This window comes from Theropithecus gelada, chromosome 7b (genome assembly GCF_003255815.1).
Source record: "Theropithecus gelada isolate Dixy chromosome 7b, Tgel_1.0, whole genome shotgun sequence".
Taxonomy (NCBI): Eukaryota; Metazoa; Chordata; class Mammalia; order Primates; family Cercopithecidae; genus Theropithecus; species Theropithecus gelada.
The window spans coordinates 38,799,401-38,819,265 of NC_037675.1; the positions used below are offsets into that span (position 1 = coordinate 38,799,401).

At 36.9% G+C, this 19,865-nt stretch overlaps 1 protein-coding gene across 1 annotated transcript in view; it reads left to right on the forward strand.

Annotated features, from left to right (window-relative positions):
* The window catches only part of TTC6 (tetratricopeptide repeat domain 6), a 226,017-nt gene that overhangs the window by 113,701 nt on the left and 92,451 nt on the right, over nt 1–19,865 (forward strand). The window contains exons 8-9 of the mRNA XM_025392893.1: nt 5,430–5,571; nt 19,733–19,837. Of these exons, the coding sequence (XP_025248678.1) occupies nt 5,430–5,571; nt 19,733–19,837 (247 nt within the window). The remainder of the gene's footprint in view (nt 1–5,429; nt 5,572–19,732; nt 19,838–19,865) is intronic.

Sequence of the window (19,865 nt, forward strand, 5' to 3'; positions counted from 1 at the left end):
TCACAGTTGGTGGCAGAGATAGAACTGGAATTAATAGTAACCTCATTTTAAATTTCTGTTATATCCACTTTGAACAAATAGCCCCGTCAGTATGTCTTTAGCATGTTTTTAAAAATACAGTTTGGATTGACAAAAAATCATTTCAGTATGCACTATCAATGTCTGGTAAGAGTTAACACTTGTGTATTTCTGTTTTTATATGGAAATACCAAAAAAGGAATTATTTGGAAATTTGTCTGTTTCCATAATTGCCAGTATGTGAAAGCTGGATTTTTAAAAAAGTAAAGCAGTATCATTCCACCAGATGTCACTGTTTGCATGTAGCAATGAAGTTACAATGATTAAAAATACAATTTCCCCCTCCCCAATCATGTTTTGTAAAATGTATATATATACACACATATATATAGTTATACACTTACTCTTCTATAGACTTGTTATTTTATCAAGACTATATTTTCTGATCTTTTTAAAACATACGAAGTATTCATATGCCTCTGCTGTAGATTTCAAAGAAAAAAATTATAAAAGACTAAAGAAAGTTATTCGTAGATTAACATTTTCAAGAAGATGAAAACCTAAAGCTTTTTCCAGACCTTGGCGTATGCTTTTTAAACAACATTCTCTGTAAGTTAATGTTTTTCAAATTGTGGATTGCGACCCAGTGAGTGGGTTGTGAAATCAGTTTAGTGTGAATCAGTTTGCTATGAGCACTTTAAAAAAATGGTATCTAGAATAGAACCATTGCATGTGAGATTGACTTTGATGAAACTTTTGTATGTGAGCACTCTTCAAATTCCCTGTATACATCTTCTATGAGTTACCTAAGAGTGACTGTGATGTACATCCTGTGAAGCCTCTCGCAGGCTTTTGTACACCAAAGAGCAAGATAAATTTGTTAAGGAAGAGATAGTGAAGCTGTGATGGAGAACCTGTCTGTTAGGGTCATGCCAAGGCAGGGGAGGATTGCTGGAGGGAGATCCCTTCTCCATGCTTCACAAGATGTAACTCACAGTCACCTTTATGTAACTCATAGAAGATGTGTGCAGAGATTTTTTCAGAGTACTCACAACTTAGAACAAATGTTTTCCAAACTTCTTTAACAGCATCATACAATCAGAAATACATTTCTCTCTCTGGCCTCATGGGATGCCAATGTGGACCCAAAAGGAGGTTTAACTTTCACTCCAAGAGAGGTGGGCTTGTTTCCTTCATTCAACTCCCTCAATGTTCATAAACAATAGTGGTTATAATATCAATCACTTTCTTAGCATATTCTGTGTGCAAGCCTCTTCACACACATGATTTCTAAGACATTTGACTCTGAAAAACTCACTGTTGCCATTTGTAAATGAGGAAACAGACTGAAGAAGGAAACAGCACAGTGAGGGGCTCAAATTCTGTTTTCTAACCTCATTCTAAAGGCTCACTCCTTCTACTATATTAGTGATTTTTAGTCTTTCTTGAGGATAAGAGTCATCTGGGTTATTTGATAAGTTTGTCAATTCCCAGGCTCTATCACAAACCTACTGAATTAGAATCTTCAGAGAAGGGGTCTGGGAAGATGCAAATTTGATTTCATCCCAGGATATTCTTATGATTAGGCTGTTTTAGGAAAGATTGAGTACCTCAGTTGTTCTCCATCTTCAGAGTGTACAGAATTACCTTCAGGGCTGGTTATAACACAGATGGCTAGGCCTCAGCTCCTGAGTTTCTGACTCAGGTCTGTGGTGGGCTCAATAACTTGCATTCCTAACAAGTTCTTATATGATAATAATGCTGCTCAATAGGAAACACACTTTGAGAACCCCCAGCATCTCATGCCTTACCAGTGATTCTGTTTCCCAGGGCAGAGTAGGGGGCTGGCTTTGGCTATGAGACTTTTCTTACTCAACCAAAATCCAACAGTATTTATTTAGTACCTACTCCATTCAAGTTTTTGGGAGACAGAAAATGAGTAAGTCTCACTTTTTCTCCCAAACAAGCCTATGCTCTACTGTGAAAAAGGCATATGGAATAGAATGCAGTATATTGTATAATGAAAGAGCAGATGAAATGCAACAGGGAAACCAGGGAGTCAGACATGAATCTGGGCTGGGTAGAGGAGGATTTGTAAAAGTCTGTGGAGGAGTTGAGATCTGAAGGTCTTGCCCTCATCATTCTCCATTTCCATAGCCACTAGGTACTATAATGGCCTGTTGACTTTGCCTGTTTCCCCTATTGCTCCTGGAGTAATCCCAGCACGTAAGGCATTTCTTTTTTACATTGCAAATGTAGCTTGGGTGGGAGGTTGGGGGAAGGAAGCAGAGTTGGCAAAGTAGATGGTGCCCAGAGTGTGAAGGACCCTGACTGCCAGAGTCAGGAGCTTGGGTTATATATACTGTGTGTGTAGTCAGTGAGATGTTTGGAGAGGGGGTGACTGATAACAACAGTTTCAGGGATATGTGGCATGGATTGGAGGAGGGAGGGTCTGGAAGTAAGGGACCAGCAAAGATGGTATCACAGGACTCAGATGAGAGAAGATGCAATGAACAGGAGAGATATCATGGAGGGAGAATGAACAGAAATAGTCATTACTATTGGGAGTGAGGAAGAGATTGGTGATGAAGAGATTTTCAGTCTGAACCACTGAGATAGTGGTGTTTTCCAGACAGAACTCTAGAAAGGGTTGGTTCTTTTCTCTGGACAGAAAGAAGGAAGCAGGGAAAATCTGGATAAAAATTTCCAGGTAAGTGCTTCATCTTTGTCATACAGGAACATAAAGGCTAACCTTAGGTAAGACTTTCCACCAAAGCCTCCATTCATGTCTACCAGAACTATGCACTCTAGAATGTCCAGTGACCTTCACTTTCTTCCAACCAGTCCAATTTCTGTTTATTTAGCGTGCTTTTGGAATATGAAAGAGCAAAAGACAGTAAGTTATAAATGACTTTTACTATCCTGTTTCTGGCTTAGAGCCAGAGAAAAGTACAGCAGTGCTTCTAGATAACTTCTTAGTCACTGCTCTTCTCATCACCATCTCCTTCTCCTCCCAACCTATCTTAGAAATACTTATTCATCCTGATGTATGTATTCACTTGGCTCATTCTCTTAGTCCCTAGACTTTCCCCTGTTCCTTTGTTTTTCTGGATACACTGGAATTCAGCTTCAGAAAACAGAAACATCTTGTATTAGTCTGTTCATATGCTGCTAATCAAGACTGGGTAATTTATAAAAGAAAGAGGCTTAATTGACTCACAGTTCTGCAGGCCTGAGGAGGCCTCAGGAAACTTACAATCATGGTGGAAGGGGAAGCAAACATGTCCTTCTTCACATGGTGGCAGCAAGGAGAAATGATGAACAAAAGGGGGAAAAGCCCCTTATAAAACCATCAGCTCTTGTGATAAACCACTCACATCATGAGAACAGCACTATGGGGTAACCACTCCCATGATTCAATTACCTCCCACCGGATCCCTCCCACAACACATGGGGATTATGGGAACTACAATTCAAGGTGAGATTTGGATGGGGACACAGCCAAATCATATCACAGCTGTAGCTATTTTAAGCAAAAAAGGACTTAGTAATGGGAATTTGGTGTTTTAAAATCAATGAGAGGGTTAGAAAAATGGGGCATTAGGTAGGGAGATCTCCTGGGGATGACTCACAGAGCATGTTTAACTGGCTGCCTGGGACGCTGCTGCTCCTGACACAGGAAGGTGGCATATCTGGAAGCCAGCACTGGCAACATACCACCTTAACTGAGATTCAGGGATTAAGTAGCCTTTACTGTCACAGCTTTGGACTCTGGAGCCACACTGTGTCTGTTTGACGTGCTCACTGGCAAAAAACAAACAAATAAAAAACACAACTCACAAAGTCGTAACTTTACTGGAACACTGCTACAGAAGAACTCAACATTGTCGTGACTGTACTTGCCAACAGAAACATCAGAACCTTCTGCCTTCTGAATGGCATTTGGTTAGTGGATTCTAAATAATATCGAGAACACTGGCTTCAGGAGAGTTTTTTTTTTTTTTTTTTTTAAGATAGAATCTGACTCTGTTGTCCAGGCTGGAGTGCAGTGGCGTGACCTTGACTCACTGGAACCTCCGCACTCTGAGTTAAAACAATTGTTGTGTCTCAGCCTCCTGAGTAGCTGGGACTACAGGTGTGTGCCACTACACCCAGCTAATTTTTGTGTTTTTAGTAGAGACGAGGTTTCACTTTGTTGACTAGGTTGGTCTTGAACTCCTGGCCTCAAGTGATCTCCCTGCCTCAGCCTCCCTAAGTGCTGGGATTACAGGCATGAACCACCATGCCTGGCCAAGAGAGTTTTACCTTTCTATCCTTGGCAGTTCAGAAAAGCACGTTAGAAGGAGGATGGAATGGGTGTTAAGTGGCAGTGGTATTCACCTTGCTGGGAGTAGAGTTTTAAACTCTCCTTGAATTCAAGTATTTTAGTAGGTAAGATAGGAAGCTTTTATTCATGACTCTACTCTGACAAAGCCATATCTTCTCCAGCCTGGCTCTGAGTGGGTCTACTTCTTAACAGCAGGAATGATGGGATTTGAGGATTTCAGTATATTATTAACCTGCTGTAATCAGTTGGGTTTTTGTATGCTTAATTTTCACATTTGGTAACTCATAAAGTGATTCTTCATATAATAGTGTATCAATAAGTTTGAGGAAACAGTAGCTCTAAATGCTTCAATGTGAAATCGATATATCTATAATATGTATGTGGCACTTGACTATGTATATATTCTTGGATATTTTGTCTTTATGTTTATTTTATATTTATTTTACAGTTAAGTGTTACAGTACAAAAGTTAATGTATTTTTAAGCCAGTCTGTAGGTCAGTAATTAATGACTCATTTTACCTTCAAATTTTGATTTATCTCATCTCTTTAGCTTAATCTTGTATTGATAAGTTTTGTTCCATATATATTCTTACGTATATGTAGCTTGTAGTCTAAAAGAAAGACTTGATGCCTGAACAGTTTTCTGTTCATCCCAGCAAGAAGGGAAAACCATAATGTGAGAAGGCACTTCTGCTTAGGCTGATGCTTTGCCCCAGTCCAAGAAATGAAACTCTGTGTGTATATGTGGGCTTGGAATGGGGAGTAGGTGAGAGATCAGAAGGTAGAGAAGGTTTTTTTTTTTAACCTCTTTTGTAACTAGGCTTTCATAGGGTGAATTTATTATTCCAGTATAATGAAACAAAATCATCATAAATGTTACTATTAAAATGTATTAAGAACCAGATATTAGCATTTTTTGGATTATTTCTCATTTTGGATTATCTGACTTCTACACAATCTCTGTTTAGTGCAGATGTCAAATGTCCATGTGTTTATTTGAGTGGAGTTATGAAATGAGGGCAAACATCTTATGCTTTGTCAATTACTTAAAAAACAAACTTATTGTTCTTATCACATTGTAGAATATTATATGGAATTCCTGTTATGGATGACAACCAAGAATATGTCCATATTCCTCTGACACCGCAAGGGATACCACCTGAATTGGCACAAGGAACTAGAGAGCGTGCTTACAAACCACACTTGCAAGTCTTGGGAGAGGAAGTAAGAAACTTTCTTTAATATTACTTTTTTGTACCTCACAGGTCCTCAAACTTTTTGGTTTCAGGAGACTTTTTTTACTCTTAAAAATTGTTGAGGGCTGGCCAGGTATGGTAGCTCATGCCTGTAATCCCAGAACTTTGGGAGGACATAGCAAGAGGGTTGCTTGAGCCCAGGAGTTTGAGTCCAGTCTGGCCAACATAACGAGACTTTGTATCTACAAATAATAACCCAGCTGGGTGGCACACGTCTGTGGTCCCAGCTACTTGGGAGGCTAAGATGAGGGAATCACTTGAGCCCAGGCAATTGAGGCCTCCAATGAGCCGTGATTGCACCACTGACCTCCAGCCTGGACAACAGAGAGAGACCCTGTCTCAAAAAAAATTATTGAAGACCTCAATAATTTTTTATGTGAATTATATCTATTAACATGCTAGGAGGCCAATAGAACCTTGGGGAATCTGAGGGACTATAACAAAAGATCTAGTATTTGTGTTATCACAAAAGATGGGGAGAGACTGAAAAGTATTGAAATAAATTATATCTGAAAAGTTACCAGTTTGGCAAAAGGCAGAAAGCTATAGATTCAGGAGCCTGAGCAAATCCCAAACTGGAAAAATCCAAAGGAATATGGAACAAATCACATAATATTCAAACTTCTGAAAATGAAAGATAAAGAAAAACCAAACATCAATCTAAGAAAAGTGGGAATGGCTATATTAATATCAGATAAGATAGACTTCCAAGCAAGGAAAGTTCTCAGAGACACAGAGGGGCATTATATTAAGATAAAGAAAGCAACAAAAAAGAAAGGACATGCTACCTGTAGGGGAAAAACAATTTGAATGGAAATGGGTTTCTCATGAGAAGTGATGGAGGCCAGAAGTAAATGGCAGAACATTTTTCAAGTGCTGGAAGAAAACAACTGTGTTCCAGAATCCTATGTCCAGAAAAATATCCTTTAGGAATGAAGGAATCAAGACAGTCTCAGATAGAAGAAAATTTGTTGCCAGCATACCTACCCTAAAAGAATGGCTAGGAAAAGTTCTCTAAATAGAGAGAAATAAGAGAAAAAATTCAGGAATATATGGAAGGAACAAAGCCCATGTAAAGCAAAAATATGGGTAAGTACTATAAAACTTCCTTCTCCTTTTGAGTTTTCTAAGTTATGTTTGTCCGTTGAAGCAAAATTTATCACGCTGATGTGGTTGTAACAGAATTTAGAGGACATATTTAAGACATATTATATGTCTTAAAGAGACATAAAGGGAGGTGAGATTTCTACATATCACTTGAACTAGTAAAATAATACCCTCAGTCAATTGTGGTAAGCTATATTTATAAAATGTAATACTTAGAGTAACAATTAAAAAGCTATACAAAGAGATACACTAAAAACACTGTAAATAAATAAAAGTAGAATTCTAAAATATGTTCAAGTAATGTACAGGAAGACAGGAAAAAGAAAACAGAGAAACAAAAGAAACCAGAGCAGACAGGAAACAAAATCTAAAATGACAAACTTAAACCCTAATTTAAATGTAAATGGTTTGAATTTAGCAATTAAATGACACAGTGGTAAAATGGATTAAAACACATGACCCAGATATATAATATTTACAAGGAACAAATTTAAAACATAATGATATAGCCAGTTTGAAAATAAAAAGGTTAAAAATACACAAACATCCATCAAAGAAAAGTGGGAATGGCTATATTAATATCAGATAAGATAGACTTCCAAGCAAAGAAAGTTCTCAGAGACACAGAGGACATTACATAATGATAAAAGTGTCAGCACATCAAGAAGACATGCCAGTCTTAAAAAATATATGCACCAGACCATAGAACTACAAAACATGCAAAGCAAAATCTACGAACTGAGAGGAGAAATAGACAATTCCACAATTATAGTTGGAGAGTTCTGCATTTCTCTCTCAAGAATTCATAGAACACTTAGAAAATCAGCAACAACTTCATCAACCAGTAGGTTCCAGTTGAAATTTATAGAACACTGTACCCAACAGAAGCAAAATGCATATTCTTTTCAGATGCCACGAAACATACACCAGGATAGAGCAAATCCATAAGGGACTAAAACTAGAAATCAGTAAGAGGAAGATAACAAAAATCTCCGAACACTTGGAATCTAACAGAATCTAACTCCAAACAGTACAACTATGAATAATCTATGGTAAAGGAGAAGTTGCTAGGAATTTAAAAAATACATTGAACTGAATGAAAATGAAAATACAACGTATCAAAGTTTGTGGGACATAGCTAAGCAGAATTTATAGCACTAAATGTTTTCAATAGAAAAGAGAAAGTCTCAAATTAATAATTTAAGCTCCCACTTAAGAACCAAGAAAAAAAAGAGCAAAATGAACCAAAAACAAGCAGAAGGAAGGAATAAAAACAGAAATCAATGACATGGAAAACAGAAAAACAGTAAGGAAAATTAATGAAAGGAAGAGCTAGTCATTTGAAAAGATCAATGAAATTAATCTCTGGCAAGACTGACAAGAAAAAAAGAAAAGCCATAAGTTACCAATATTATAAATGAAATGAGGTGTTACTACAGACCCTGTAGATATCAAAAGATTAATATAGGAATACTATGAACAACTCTATACACACATACATTTGATTACTTAGATGATGTGAAGAAATTCTCGAAAAACACAAACTACCACAACTCACCCAGTATGAAATAGATTATTTGAATAGCCCTATAAGTATTAAGGAAATTGAATTATTGATTTATAGAACATTCCACTTCTCCTAAATATGTAAGCCCAGATGATTTTACTAGAGAGAATTCTACCACACATTTAAGGAACAGTTAACACTGATTCTATACAATCTCTTTAAGAAAATAAGAGGAGGGAAGACTTCTCAATTCATTTTTTGAAGCTAGTAATACCCTAGTACCTAAACTAGGCAGTAAACAAACAAACAAACACACAAAAGGAAGAAAGAAAAATGCAGACCAATATCCTTGCTATGGTTCAAATGTTTGTCTCCTCCAAAACTCATGTTGAAATTTAATTGTTATTGTAAGAGTATTGAGAGGTGGGACCTTTAAGATGTGAGTAGGCCCTTATGGGTGGGAAGAATCTATTAGAAATGGGCAAGTTCAGCCCTCTTTTTCCCTCTTGGCCTTTCTGCCTTCCCCATGTGAGGACATAGTAAGAAGGCCTACATCAGATGCTAGTGTCTTGATCTTGGACTTCTTTCCAGCCTCCAGAACGGTGAGAGAATAAATTTTTATTCTTTATAAATTACCCAGTCTCAAGTGTTCTGTTACAGCAGTGCAAAACAGATTAAGGCAACTCCTTATAGATATTGGATATAGGAAAAAACTGCTTTAAAGTTCATATGGAACCAAAAAAGAGCCTGCATTGCCAAGACAATACTAAGTCAAAAGAACAAAGCTGGAGGCATCACGCTACCTGACTTCAAACTATACTACAAGGCTACAGTAACCAAAACACCATGGTACTGGTACCAAAACAGACATATAGACCAATGGAACAAAACAGAGTCCTCAGAAATAATACCACACATCTACAGCCATCTGATCTTTGACAAACCTGAGAGAAACAAGAAATGGGGAAAGGATTCCCTATTTAATAAATGGTGCTGGGAAAATTGGCTAGCCATAAGTAGAAAGCTGAAACTGGATCCTTTCCTTACTCCTTATACGAAAATTAATTCAAGATGGATTAGAGACTTAAATATTAGACCTAATACCATAAAAACCCTAGAAGAAAACCTAGGTAGTACCATTCAGGACATAGGCATGGGCAAAGACTTCATGTCTAAAACACCAAAAGCAACAGCAGCAAAAGCCAAAATTGACAAATGGGATCTAATTAAACTAAAGAGCTTCTGCACAGCAAAAGAAACTACCATCAGAGTGAACAGGCAACCTACAGAATGGGAGAAAATTTTTGCAATCTACTCATCTGACAAAGGGCTAATATCCAGAACCTACAAAGAACTCAAACAAATTTACAAGAAAAAAAAACAAACAACCCCATCAAAAAGTGGGCAAAGGATATGAACAGACATTTCTCAAAAGAAGACATTCATACAGCCAACAGACACATGAAAAAATGCTCATGATCACTGGCCATCAGAGAAATGCAAATCAAAACCACAATGAGATACCATCTCACACCAGTTAGAATGGCAATCATTAAAAAGTCAGGAAACAACAGGTGCTGGAGAGGATGTGGAGACATAGGAACACTTTTACACTGTTGGTGGGACTGTAAACTAGTTCAACCATTATGGAAAACAGTATGGCGATTCCTCAAGGATCTAGAACTAGATGTACCATATGACCCAGCCATCCCATTACTGGGTATATACCCAAAGGATTATAAATCATGCTGCTATAAAGACACATGCACACGTATGTTTATTGCGGCACTATTCACAATAGCAAAGACTTGGAATCAACCCAAATGTCCATCAGTGACAGACTGGATTAAGAAAATGTGGCACATATACACCATGGAATACTATGCAGCCATAAAAAAGGATGAGTTTGTGTCCTTTGTAGGGACATGGATGCAGCTGGAAACCATCATTCTCAGCAAGCTATCACAAGAACAGAAAACCAAACACCGCATGTTCTCACTCATAGGTGGGAACTGAACAATGAGATCACTTGGACTCGGGAAGGGGAACATCACACACCGGGGCCTATCATGGGGAGGGGGTAGGGGGGAGGGATTGCATTGGGAGTTATACTTGATGTAAATGACGAGTTGAGGGGTGCTGACGAGTTGATGGGTGCAGCACACCAACATGGCACAAATATACATATGTAACAAACCTGCACGTTATGCACATGTACCCTAGAACTTAAAGTATAATAATAATAATAAATAAATAAATTAAAAAAAAAAGAAAAAATATATCGGATATAAAAATCCTTAACAAATGTTAGGTCATAGAATTAAAAATACATAAAAGGAATTATCCACCATGACTTTAGGGAATTATTCCAGAGATTTGAGGCTGGCTCAGTACTGGAAAGTCAATCTTTGTAATTCATCATTTTAACAGAATAAAGAAGAAAAATTACATGATCATATTAATCAATGAAGAGAAAGCATTTGACAGATTTCATCACCCATTTTCATGATAAAAATTTTCAGAAAAATAGGAATGGAGGGAAACTTCTACAGCTTGATAAAGAGCAGCTAAAAAAACCTACAGCTAACATAGTATTTAATGGTGAAAGCCTGATTGTTTCCCCACACCACTCTTATTCAACATAGTGCTGGAAATTCTAGGCAGTGCACTAAGGCAAGAAAGAGAAAGAAAAGCTTGCAGACCAGAAAAGAAGCAATACAGCTGCCCCTATGTGCAGATGACATGATTGTCTACATAGAAAATTCTGAGGAATCAGCTGGGTGCAGTGGCTCATGCCTGTAAGCCCAGCACTTTGGGAAGCCAAGGCGGGCAGCTTGCTTGAGCCCAAGAGTTTGAGACCAGCTTGGGCAACATGACAAAATCCCATCTCTACAAAAAATACAAAAATTAGCTGGGCATGGTGGTATGTGCCTGTAGTCCCATGGCCTTAGGGCTTTCTGGGAGGCTGAGTTGGGAGGATCACCTGAACCTGGGAGTTTGAGGCTGCAGTGAGCCGTGATCATGCCACTGCACTCCAGCCTAGACAACAGGGAGATCCCCATGTCAATAAATAAATAAATAAATAAATAAATAAATAAGTTCTGAGGAATCTGTACAAGAAAAATCTCACAGAACTAATAACTGAGCTCAGTAAAGTGACAGGATACAAAATAAACATGAATAATTCATTGTATTTCTATGTATCTATAGATGAACATGTACTGAAATATATACTGAAATTAAAACTGTATCATTTATAACTGCTTAAAACTGAAATAATTAAGTGTAAATCTAACAAAGCATGTGTAAGAGTTAGATGCTGAGGACTACAAAATGCTGATAAAAGAAATAAAAGTGATCTAAGTAAACAGAGAGATTCCCTATTTATAGATTGGAAGAATCAGGATAGTAAACCTGTCATTTCTCCTCAAATTGATATACAGATTTAAGCAATTCCTGTCAAATTTCCAGCAAGGCTTTTTTTTTTTTTTTTTTTTTTTTTTTTTTTGTGAGACGGAGTCTCGCTCTGTCGCCCGGGCTGGAGTGCAGTGGCCGGATCTCAGCTCACTGCAAGCTCCGCCTCCCGGGTTTACGCCATTCTCCTGCCTCAGCCTCCCAAGTAACTGGGACTACAGGCGCCCGCCATCTCGCCCGGCTAGTTTTTTGTATTTTTTAGTAGAGACGGGGTTTCACCGTGTTCGCCAGGATGGTCTCGATCTTCTGACCTCGTGATCCACCCGTCTCGGCCTCCCAAAGTGCTGGGATTACAGGCTTGAGCCACCGCGCCCGGCCCCAGCAAGGCTTTTTTGTACATGTAAACAGGAGTATTCTAAAGTTTGTATGGAAATGCAAAGGAAGTAGAATAGCTAAAATAATTTTGGATAAGAGGAATAAAATAAGAGAAATAAGTTTAGCTGACTTCTTGACTTACTGTGTTACAGTCATTAAGATTGTGTGGTCTTGGTGGATGCATAGGCCTATAGATCAATGGGACAGAGTAGAAAACCCACAAATGGACTCCTACAGATATGCTGCACAACTGATTTTTTTTATAAAAATGCAAGAAGTAGTCAATGGTGTAGGATGGCCTTTTCAAACAATTGCTGCTGAATCAATTGTACATCCCTTAGCCAAAAAAAGAACCCTGACCTAAGTCTTGCATCCTATAAAAAATGACTTAAAATAATAATTCATAGACAAATGTAAAATATAAAACTATTAAACTTGTAGACAAAACAGGAGATCTTTGGGATTTACGGCTAAGCAAAGCATTCTTAGACTTGACACCAAAAGCACTATTTGTACAAGGAAAAATAGGTAAATTGGACTTCATCAGAATTAACTTTTTTTCTCTTCAAAAGACCCTGTTAAGAGGATTAAATACAAGCCACAGACTCAGAGAAAATATTTTGCAAAACACATATCCAGCAGAAAATTAGTATCTAGAATACATAATGAATTTTCAAAACTCAATATAAAAAAATCTAACTGGAAAGTGGGCAAAACCATTAGTAAACATTTCACCAAATAGGATATGTAGATGACAAAGAAGCATATGAAAAGATGCTCAACATCATTAGCTGTTAGGGAAATGCAAATTAAAACCACCATAAAATATTACTACAGAAAGGTTAAAATAAAATAATAGTGATAACACCAAATGCTAGTAAGGATGTGGAAGAGAAATAGGATCATTGATATATTGTTTTTGGGAAGGTAAAATGGTACAGATGTCTAGAAAGCAGTTTGGTAATTAGAGAAAAATCCAAAGTATGCATGCAGTTCTGTAAGATAAAGTGTCCGGGCATGCATGCAACCCAGCAATTGCATGCCTGGGTGCTTATCTTACAGAAATGAAAATTTATAATTACATTATAATTTGTACACAAAGGTCATCACAGCTTTATTAATAGAAGCCAAACTCTCTGTGGGCTTCTCACAGTGTACTCATGCCAGAATAAACTGCAGCCTTGAACCATTGCTCAGCCTCCTTACCTGTGAGCTATGAATACTGAAGCAGATTGCACAGTGAAAAAAACCAAAAAGCTCAAACAGGAAACACTCTGGATATCCTTCAGTGTGTTAAGAAAACTGTGGTACATCCATAGGTGGAATACTAATCGCCAGTAAAAAGGAAGTAACTATTGATATATGCAACAACAATGAATCTTAAGATAATTATGCTGAAAAATCCAATTCTAAAAGATTACATACTGTGTAATTTCATTATACAACTTCCTTGAAATGACAAAATTATACAAATAAAGAATAGAATAGTGGTTTCCAGGTTTTCAGGATGGGGGTTAGGATGAGTAAGACTTTAAAGGACAAGATGGATCCCTTATGATGATGGAAATGTTTTGTAGCTTGACTGTTTCATGTCAACATGTTGTTTATGATATGGTACTATGGTTTTGCATGATATTGTCTTTGGGCTAAACTGGATAAAGGGAAGATGGGATATCTTTGTATTATTTCTTAAAACTGCATGTGAATCTACAATTATCTCAAAATAAAAAGCCTAATACCAAAATTGTGGTCCGTGGAACAGAGAAAAAAAAGAAAAAAAATTTAGCTTCAGTTAAAAAGATAATTGTTACATGATGATGTATACAATAAAAAACCTTGTTGCAATTGAAATCTGAAACTGTACTGATGACTTCCATACTTTATTATGTTAAAATCTATTGTTTTATCTTGTACTTGGAATGGATCTTTTACTCATGAATTATTTCAAATAACATCACACATTAGTTATTTGGAAAATGTTGTTCATTCAGTTATTTAAATCTTCAAATGTTGACACATTTCAGTATAATATACAATATCAAAATAGATTATTTTTTAAATTGTCAGAAAAGTTCTTTAGCATTGGGAACCTTGCAAACTCATGTTAAGGGACACACGTTTTCCAAAATTCTAATTTTTGTTCAAAAGCTCAATTTTTTTCATTGTCACAAATACACTCGGTTGTTTTGTTTGAAGTGACAAGTTTGCTTCATTCCTTTTTAAGAAAAATCTTGCCATATACCCAAGTCTCAATAAACATGATTTGATGTTTGTTTTCTTAAATGAAAATGGAGGCTAGTTCAGTTCACAACTCAAACAATAGCACACATGCATTTCCTCCAAACCACCATCATACTTCACCATGGCCACAGATGTATTTTGTTTGTATTTCTCATTTACTCACATTAAATATTAAGATGTGTGGAGATTTAATAAAATTAAAAATTTTTCCTTCTTTCTGGTGGGCATTTTTAAGGTGCTGCTGTCTTGATTCATGCTTTGGCACTGTGAGTTTCACCATATATATAATATATATATACACACACACTCATATATACATATATACACATATATGTGTGTGTGTGTATATATACGTGTGTGTGTGTGTGTGTGTGTATATATATACATTTTTTCCCCATCAATGCAAATGTTAACATAGTGAAAAAGGCAAATAACCTTCCCCAGGGTCTCAGATTACATTTTGAAAACTGATATTCTGCCTTAGGTTTCATTTAAATGAAACTTAACTTGACCCTGAAACTAATTTGCATGTCTCTTTCCCTTAGTGAACAGGATACTCTGACCTTGGGTCATCAGTATGAACAAGAGTTATTGTATCAGCTTGTAATATGCATCATGGCCTTAGGAGGTATGCAGGAACTGTTAAACACACATTAACCCAGGATGCTTCAGAGTTAGTCATTCAGTTTGCTATGCAACAGCCATTGTCCTTTCAAGTTCTGGCAGCCACTACCTCTGTTGCTTCTAATATTTTCCTAGGACTCTTCTTAGAAGTTCTGAGCATTGCTAGGAGAAGCAATTTACCATGGTTAGTCTTATTTACTAGTTTAATTTAATAAATTCTCTCCTGAAGGTGCATCTGTACTTTCCCTTGAGAGCAAATTATTGTTGTTTAGTGATAGCTTTCCTGCACTTCCTACTTGGAGACTTGTATCTTAACTTCTAGGGCAGTAGTTTTATTCTGGTTGCTTAAGCTGCTGGAAAGGTACTCCATGGGAAAAATTACTGTACTATATGTGACATAACATTTGAATACCTGAAATCCTCTTAATGTGTAGGTGATCCTTAGAAGATTTGCCAGCTGTTTTTGGACGAGTTTATTCATCTTTTAGTAAGGACTTCCTGGCTCTAGGTCTGTACAGCATAAAGTGATGCGCTATGCCCAGCATAACAGGACAAGTGAGACCAAAAACTTAATTTTGAAGTCTTATGCTGGAAAAATTACCTGGCAACTACAAAATCTGCCTTTCTCAAAATACTGTATTCTTCTGGGAAACAGGAAACATGTGATCAAGTATATGGAATAGTTGAGGATTATATCTCTGACTAGAAATAAAAGCACTCCAGATGCAGTGACACTTTATAATAGTGAATCTTTATTTACTGGGCTTGGGTTTTCATGTATTACTCTGGAAAGTCTGTGTATCATCCACATTCCAGATGTCATTGTTAAGCATTCATTTTTAAAGCTAGAGTTATGTCTTTTTGCAGTTGATGCTTTAAAATTGAGCTCATTTTCCTGGTGAAAGACAGATCATTTTGGGGAAAAGGCATAGTCCAATTAAATATTATTACAAGTAAATAAAAATATTAAAGAAAACATAATTATCAATATTGTGGCAAAACATAATTATCAATAATATTGTGGCTTCATAAAGCTATTATTTTAAAATCTTACCACATTTTCTTCAAGATCTTGTCATGAATACCTGATTATTATTTTTTTGTATGTAACTATGGAAAATTTTTTCTTTTTACTGTTTTATTATTATTTTATTTTATTTTTTGTTTTTTGAGGTGGAGTCTCACTGCAATGCCCAGGCTGGAATGCAATGATGTGATCTCAGCTCACTGCAACCTCTGCCTCCTGAGTTCAAGCCATTCTCCTGCCTCAACCTCCCAAGTAGCTGGGACTACAGGCGTATGCCACCATGCCCAACTAATTTTTATATTTTTAGTAGAGATGGAGTTTCACCATATTGGCCAGGCTGGTCTCAAACTCCTGACCTCAAGTGATCCACCTGCCTGGGCCTCCCGAAGTGCTGGGATTACAGGCATGAGTCACTGTGCCCAGCTTATTATTTTATAATAGTTTTATTTTTAAAAATAGTTTTAGACTTACAGAAAACCTACAAAGACAGTATGGCAGTTTCCCATACATACCACACTGTGTTTCTCCTATTATTAACATAGTAATGGTGGATTGAATAGTTGTCTCCAAAAGATATGTCCAAGTCCTAACCCATGGCACCTGTGAGTGTGACCTTATTTAGAAATAGAATCTTTGCAGATGTAGTTAAGGATCTTGAGATGAGATCATCCATAGGGTGGGCCTTAAATCCCGTAACCTTATAAAAGGTGAATGCCATGTGAACACACACAGAGACACTCAGAGAAGAAAGCCACGTGCTGGTGGAGACAGAAATTGGAGTGATGCTGCTGCAGGCAAAAGAATGCCAAGGATTGCCAGCAACCCCTGAAGCTGGGAAGAGCAAGGAGGAATTCCTCCCTAAAGTCTTCAGAGGGAGCATGGCCCTCCCTTCACCTTGAATCCTGAACTGTGAGAGAATGTTTGTTGTTTTAAGCCAAGCAGTGGTAATTTGTTATGGCTGCCCTCGGGAATTTATATGACGTATTACAGTAGTATGGTGCATTTGTTAAAATTAATGAACCAATGTTGATACATTATTGTTAACTAAGATCCACATTTCATTCAGATTTCCTTAGTTTTTATGTAATGTCCTCTTTCTGTTTCAGGATCTCATCCAGGATACCATATTTACATTTAGTTATCAAGTCCACCTTAGGCTCCTCTTGGCTGTGATACTTTCTCAGACTTTCCTTGTTTTTGATGGCTTTGACAATTTTGAGGAGTTCTGGTCAGGTATTTTGTAGAATGTCTCCCATTTGGGATTTGCTTGATCTCCTCCCCTCCCTTCCTTTCCTTAGAGACAGGGTCTTGCTCTGTTGCCCAGGTTGGAGTGCAGTGACGTGATCGTGGCTGACTACAGCCTTGACCTCCAGGGCTCAAGTGATCCTCCCACTTCAGCCTCCTGAGTAGCTAGGACTACAGGCACATGTCACTATACCTGGCTAATTTTTAAGATTTTTTGTAGGGTCTTACTTGCTTAAGCCAGTCTTGAACTTCTGGCCTCAAGTGGTCCTCCAGCCTTGGCCTCCCAAAGTTCTGGGACAGGTGTGAGCCACCACACCCAGCCATGATGTTTCTCTGATTTGATGGGATTATGTGATTTTCTGAGGAAGACCACTGAGGTAAAAAGTGCCATTTTCATCAGGTATCAGGGGTATGTACTATGGACATGATTTATCAGTGTTGATGTTAACCTCCATCACCTGGCTAGGTAGTGTTTACCAGGTTTCTTCATTTAAAGTCTCTCTTTGTTTCCCTTCCCATATTATTCTCTTCAGAAGAAAGTCACCATGCACAGCCACACCTAAGAAGTGGGGAGTTATGCTCCATCTCCTTGAGGGTAGAGTGTCTACAAAAATTTATTAGAATTCTTCTGTATAGGAAGTGTGTCTATTCTTCTCATTTATTTATTTACTCAGTCATTTATTTATGTCAGTATAATTTGAGAATATTTACATTATACTTTGAGTTGTAATCCAATATTACATTATTATTATTAGTTTTGATAAAATTTTTTGATCTTTGGCCATTGGGAACTCCTTCAGTTGGCTCCTGTGTCTCTTTTGACACCCTATCATTGTGGGATTTTTAAAATAACACTTTCTTAATTTTTGGCAGTATTAGATATTCTAGGTTCATCTTGTATATTTCCTGCCCTAGTCCTAGAATCAGCCATTTCAACAAGGAGTCCTAGGTCTCTTTATTGGGGAATATAATTAAAAACTAAGATCCAGGCAGTAGGTGTACTTGTTTCTACTGGGCATTGTTGCTTCTAGGTCTTGTCAGCTGTCAAAGCAAGGAAATACATGTGTGTACACAAACTTGCATAAATAAATACATGTATCTATACATATTTCTATATGTAAACATCTGTATCTATAGTAAGCTAAATATGAGTTCTTACTGATGCATCCAACTCTAATCCATTACCTCATGGGTCGTTCTAGTTCCTTTTTTTCTACTCCACTTGTACTCCAGCAGTGACAAACCAGTCTTTCGTAATTCTCCCTCAATTTATTAAATTTTTCAATTCCAGTACACATGCATAGAAGTATCAGAATTGTTAATTCATAATCATGTGGAATACAACTTTATTACCTAATGTGTAACACTATGTGCACAGTTCCTTTTGTCTTAAGTTTTATGTCCTCATTTCCAACGTAACTGAGGTCAACAACTTTTCCCCCCACCCCTTTGGGTGAGATTGTTTCATATGTTTGTAATACAGTTAGACTGTTTTATTACATTCTGCATTCCATCCTGGGATTCCTCCTGACCTCCTAAATGATTTTTAAAAATTCATATTAAAGAAGAGATCAGGCATATTTAGGGTGGTATGGCCATAGGCATCAATTTGCATTGCATTAAAATTCAACTCTTATGCTTCAAAGTTCAGTGGGTTTTTAAAAATGTATAATGTCATGTAGCCACAATTCTACAGAATACTTTCACATCACTAAAAATATCCCCTAGGCCTGATTAATTTTTATTTGGAAAAGAAATACAGAAACCAAACTAGCAAACACCTGAGAATATGTTAGTAAGATTTTGGAAATGTTAACATTTTGTCATACTTGTTTCATATTTTTTAAAATAAAATTTTAAAAATTATTAAATTAAGGCCTTTTGTACTTCTTAATTCCATTTCTCTTCCTCCCTACCCAGCAGTTACTGGTATAATTATAGTAGTTTTTCCATTCCATGAGTTTATACTTTACTAGATGTATTCGTGAGCCTAACCAATAAATAATACTTTTTTTGTGTTTTCTGGATACATTTATATAAATGACATGGTTTTATATGATTCTTTCTAAAACTTGCTTATTTTCTTCTCAATACCATGCTTCTAAGATCCACCTCTAGATCATAATTTTTGTGTTTTAAGGTGTTTTATGGTATTTATGAGTATACCACATTTTATTTATGTTACTCTATTAATGGCTATTTAGATTGGGTTTAATTTTTTTATTTCACATGCTCTGTGAATATCCCTTACACATTTTCCCATGCATGTGTGAAAGAATTTGCCTAGACTATATAGCTGGAAGTTAAATTCCAGGAAGATGTGGCATGTACACTTTCTACTCTACTAGATATGGCCAATTGGCCTCCAGCGTGTTCTACAAATTTCCCCAAGTCCTTAGGGTCAGTTGGTAATGCAGACTTTTACATTGTTGCTAACCTGATGGCTTTAAAAAAATTCTTTACCAGATTTTCAGAAGCTATGGAACCAAAAATTCTCAGCAACTAAAAATAATTTTGACAGGAGATTGAGTGTTTACTCTTGGGGCCATTTCTTACCATTTCTAATAACCTTTTATGTTGTTTTCAAAGATGTGTGCTTATCCAGAATTCACGAAGTTGTTTTGGAATACAGCTGCACCTAAATTCTCTGTTCCAGAATCTGTCATGAAGGAAACTCTATATCCAAAATATGAGGTAACATACCAAATGGGTTTTCTCTTTT